General features: G+C 39.6%; 1 protein-coding gene across 1 annotated transcript; it reads right to left on the bottom strand.

Annotated features, from left to right (window-relative positions):
* Nucleotides 1-401: 401 nt before the first annotated feature.
* Nucleotides 402-1,231, bottom strand: LOC104421235 (uncharacterized protein At1g08160). The gene has a single exon (XM_010033123.3). The coding sequence runs from the start codon at nucleotides 1,196-1,198 to the stop codon at nucleotides 599-601; it is 600 nt and encodes a 199-aa protein (XP_010031425.1). The 5' UTR covers nucleotides 1,199-1,231; the 3' UTR covers nucleotides 402-598.
* Nucleotides 1,232-4,302: the final 3,071 nt, after the last annotated feature.

The raw sequence follows: 4,302 nt of genomic DNA, 5'->3' as shown, positions 1-4,302 counted from the left end.
TTTTGTGGCTCAAAGCGGACCGTTATGCTCATAATAGATTAAATTGAAAATTATCACCATATCATTTTTCTTTTGCAATTAACTATCCATGCACATAGGCCCGACCAATCCCGATACGTCCCGCATATTTTCCTTCTTGCTTTCTTTATGTGACGAAAGTCATGGCAAAATCTAAGTCTATTGCCCAATGCATGCTTTTACCCGTATGTTATCCTACAAACTCTGATGCCGTCGCGCTTCCTCTTTTGATTATTTATTTGATGCGACGATAATGATAAATCACGTACTTGCATTTATAGCCCGGCTTACGCATAAAAGAGAGTGAAGATGTAAGTTGATCACAATAGATAAAGTCCATTTTCGTAGGCATGAGTTTGGGGAAAGATGAAAAGGGTAAAGAATTTGCAGACACAATAGGAATGTTTTATACACGAAACACCGTCAATCAATCGATCGTTCAGAACAAGGAATACAAAATCACGAATAATGTTCAACAGTCACACTCCACTCGTTCAAAAGAAGGGGAAAAAGAATAACATAAAGCAGAAAACCAGGAAAGGATAGCTGAATGAATCGAATTTTCGGCACCGGCGACGCCCTAAATCTCGACGTCGCAGTCCGACGTCCCGAACGTCCGAGCCCTGGAGAAGAGGCCAAGCACCGGGCCACAATACACCTTGAGCTTCCGATGCCGCGACTTCCAAATCCCGACCTTGAACCTGACCTTGGCCTGAAGCCGAACCTTGATCTGCACCACTCCGGACGTCCTCTCGAGCCTCAGGTTCCTCGACACGCGTCTGGCCAGGGCCACGTCCTGCGCCTGCGGCACCACGTGCAACTTGGTCTCGTTCTTGTGGGACAGAAAGAAGGGATCGGCAACGCTGCTCGCGAGGTCCTGGTCGTCGTACTCCACCGTCACGTGGATATCATCGTAGTACACGGACATCCTGCGGTTCGGGTTGTAGGCCCGTATGGAGAAATCGAACCTGGCGTCGAGGTGGTCCCTGGTCAAGTTGTAATGGTCGATGAAGGCGTCGCCGACGGTGAAAACCAGCCGTCTCGGGTGGATGGCGAGCCAAATGATGAAGACGGCCACGCCCACCAGCACGATCAGGGACAGCAAGATCAGGGCCGCCATTTTCGCGAGTCCCAATCGGCCTCTTCGCTGTCGCGGCGGCTGGCCTTGGTTGGTGGCCATTTTTCTGGGAGTTTGAAGGGTGTCTATCAGTTAACTTCGTCTTGCATGGAATTGGTGATCGAATTTGGGTTTTATATAGAATAAAAAGGTCGAGAATGTTTTGTTCATGAAGTTAGCGACAGCGGTACCAGTGCATTTTGGAACATTATCTTATGGCAAAAGCTCCATTCCGTCAGTTTTAAGTTCAGAATAATCCTTTTTTGCTATAATAACAAAAATGAATTAGAGCCCGGGCATTAGAGTAGATCTATAGAAAATAATTTATAAAGTGACACGACAGATCAAAATCGGACTGTCTAATCTTGCCCGACATTGAAAGAGAATTAGCGTCCTGTTGAAGTCGAAGCCTATCATCTAACTCTAGCAAAATGTTACTCATCTCTCGTGAATTTGACTGATTATCTAGGCTTAAGCAATAGGATTAGTGTCCCGATCGTGATAAAATGTGAAAATGTTATTTAAATGTTTTCAATTTGATCGAGTAGATCTTATATCGGTCAAAACACGAAAGTTGGAATATCAAGAAGAACTTTTGGCAACCATAGTGAATTTTTGCTCTTGGGTATTATGCATGGAAGGAAATAGTCGATCTTGTTATAAAAAAGAAATAAAAGAGATAAAAAAGAATCATTCTTCAGCAAGGAAGAGAGTTCTTAAGACATCTTAGATTCCTAGAATTATTAAATCTAATCTTCTCGAACAAGGCAACAATGGTTCTTGCCTTGCGTCCTAGATATTCCACAAGTCATTCGTCCCTCGCATATCTTATTCGAAAGCTCCTTTTGCTTTTTTGGGGGTCATGAAAGCGAAAGGATCAGCTTCGTTGAAGATGATTTTGAATATGTAAGTGTAATAGTGAAAAGATTCAGCGTTGGATCATCGATAAACTGGATGTTAACTATAGTAACTTTTTCTTTTGGGGATAATTACCCAAACAGATCATGAACCTATTGTACAATGGCTATAGCCCTAAACCTTTTGATTTGATCAGTTTAATCCTAAACATTTTGACTATTTGTCAACAAAGTCCTTCCGACCAATTTTGGCCGGAGTTCGATTACATGGATGCCAATTATCTATGTGGCACAGTCGTTGCTAGCATTTTAAATTTTTTTAATAATTTTTATGTTTTTTTCCAGCTTAGGTTGACGATATTGCCAATGTAGAGTTGAAAAGAGAAAAGAAAATAAAAAATCGGAAAATTTTATAAAAATTGTCCACATTAGTGCTGGCTTTTTCATATAAAACGACCGGTGAATACGTTATCAATTTCTAGCTAAAATTGATCAAAAAGACTATATTGCCAAATTGTCAAAATGTTTATAACTGAATTTGCTAAATTGAAAGATTTAGGACTAAATTGGCCGTCGTACATTAGGTTAATAACCATTTTTAGTAATTTATCTCTTTTTTTCTAAGCTCGCTCAAATTAATTTTTTGGATCGATTCAACATCAATATCGATAGAGATGCTAGATAACAAACCATTACAATGCATTGATATGGTAATTAATCTTAGAGGGATTATAATGTACCTTGTCAGTAACAACCTTCCACCTTATTGATTCGAGAGAGTAGATAGTATTAATCTTCCGTATTAAGAATAAATAAAGCGGTCGGTATGATAATGCAAATTTATATTCATTTTATACGTTGATTTAATGGACATCGAGATGCTTTCTACACAAGGGTCGAGCGAAATAGTACATAGGCCCTGCGCCTTTTGCCTTTTCTCAACGAGTCGGCGGAATCAAATTCCCGATCATCTGGCTTTGCTTGCGAAGCGTGAGCAAGCACTATGCTTTGAGCTGAAATGCCGAGACCACTTTGAGCTGCGCAAGTCAAGGAGTCATTGTACGAGCGGCGAAGTGAGACCTTACGTGAATCCTACTTGATCCAATGATCGATCTAGTATTATTAAATTCGTGCATTAACTTTCTCGCGCAAGCCTCTTCCTCGAAGCCGGTGTAGACCCACGCGCCCGGCGCTTTCTTCGCCTCCATGAATCCTACTTGGTCCGACGATACAGATGGAACATTAGCTAAATTTATGCATTGCTTTCTTGCACAAACCTCTGGCCTTAAAGCTGGTGTAGGCCCATGCGCTCCACACTTTCTCCACCCATCTTGTCAAAGAGGGAGATCCGTACTGCGAGCTTTGTCAGTATACCTCACAATTATCCAACTTCGTGTCGATAAATTTTAATGACTTAGATAAACGAGACATCCAAATGAGAGAAAACGGGACAGTGGATCTCAATATTTCCATACATCAGGTGCATACTTATCAATGCTTCTCAACCTTTAGATTATATGAGTCTCACAGGAACCTCAATGTTAGAAAAAAAAATGGCTACATACGTTAGTATGATCATATGAGAAAAGTTTCATTGGGCATTCCTTGATTGATTCATTCAGACATACCAACAAGAAAATTCTGGGCATGAGGTGATAATATTGACTAAGTAATGCAATCCGATTAACATTGAATATTATCTCTCTTTCATTTATATAAACATATCTTTGTAGAACAAGATTATGTACTTAATCCATATATTGTCTACATTATTGACATCTAAATTTTGGCAATTCTATTTAACTATTCATCGCATAAAAATTAGAGATTCCCCTTGAATCCTAAAAAAAAAAAAAAAAAAATTAAAGTTACACGAGGCATTATGCATTACATCACATTACATTTAACAATTAATAGCATTTAGGACTAACTTGTTTGATCAATCCTATTGCTGGGATGTCCAAACCTATCCCAAACAAGTTTGACCACGGTTGATCGGGTTGACTGAATTTGATAAAGGTAACTGAAATTGAAACTCATAATGACCTTGGGGTTAAAATGTTAAAGGTGCGTGTGACAAAATTTCTAAAACAAAAATCAATTTTAATTCCATGGACAAGTTTCCAAGTAAAAAAACACATTTGATAATGATTCAAAATTTTTGTTTTTAGAATAGAAATCCGTTTAATAACAGAATAAAATTTCCATTTCTAGGGAAGTAGCGACCAACGACCAACAGCCCACATTTGGCGTTCCGTGGTGTCCAGTGTTCAATGTTTGGAGGTTGACAAGTGACGATGACCGACATTC

This window comes from Eucalyptus grandis, chromosome 10 (assembly GCF_016545825.1).
Source record: "Eucalyptus grandis isolate ANBG69807.140 chromosome 10, ASM1654582v1, whole genome shotgun sequence".
NCBI classification, from domain to species: Eukaryota; Viridiplantae; Streptophyta; class Magnoliopsida; order Myrtales; family Myrtaceae; genus Eucalyptus; species Eucalyptus grandis.
Note: the sequence above shows the minus strand (reverse complement) of the source record. Positions and strands in the feature narration are given on the sequence as shown.

Coding starts and splice junctions, on each gene's coding strand:
- LOC104421235 (XM_010033123.3), bottom strand. CDS start 1,198: ATGGCCACCAACCAAGGCCAGCCGCCGCGACAGCGAAGAGGCCGATTG.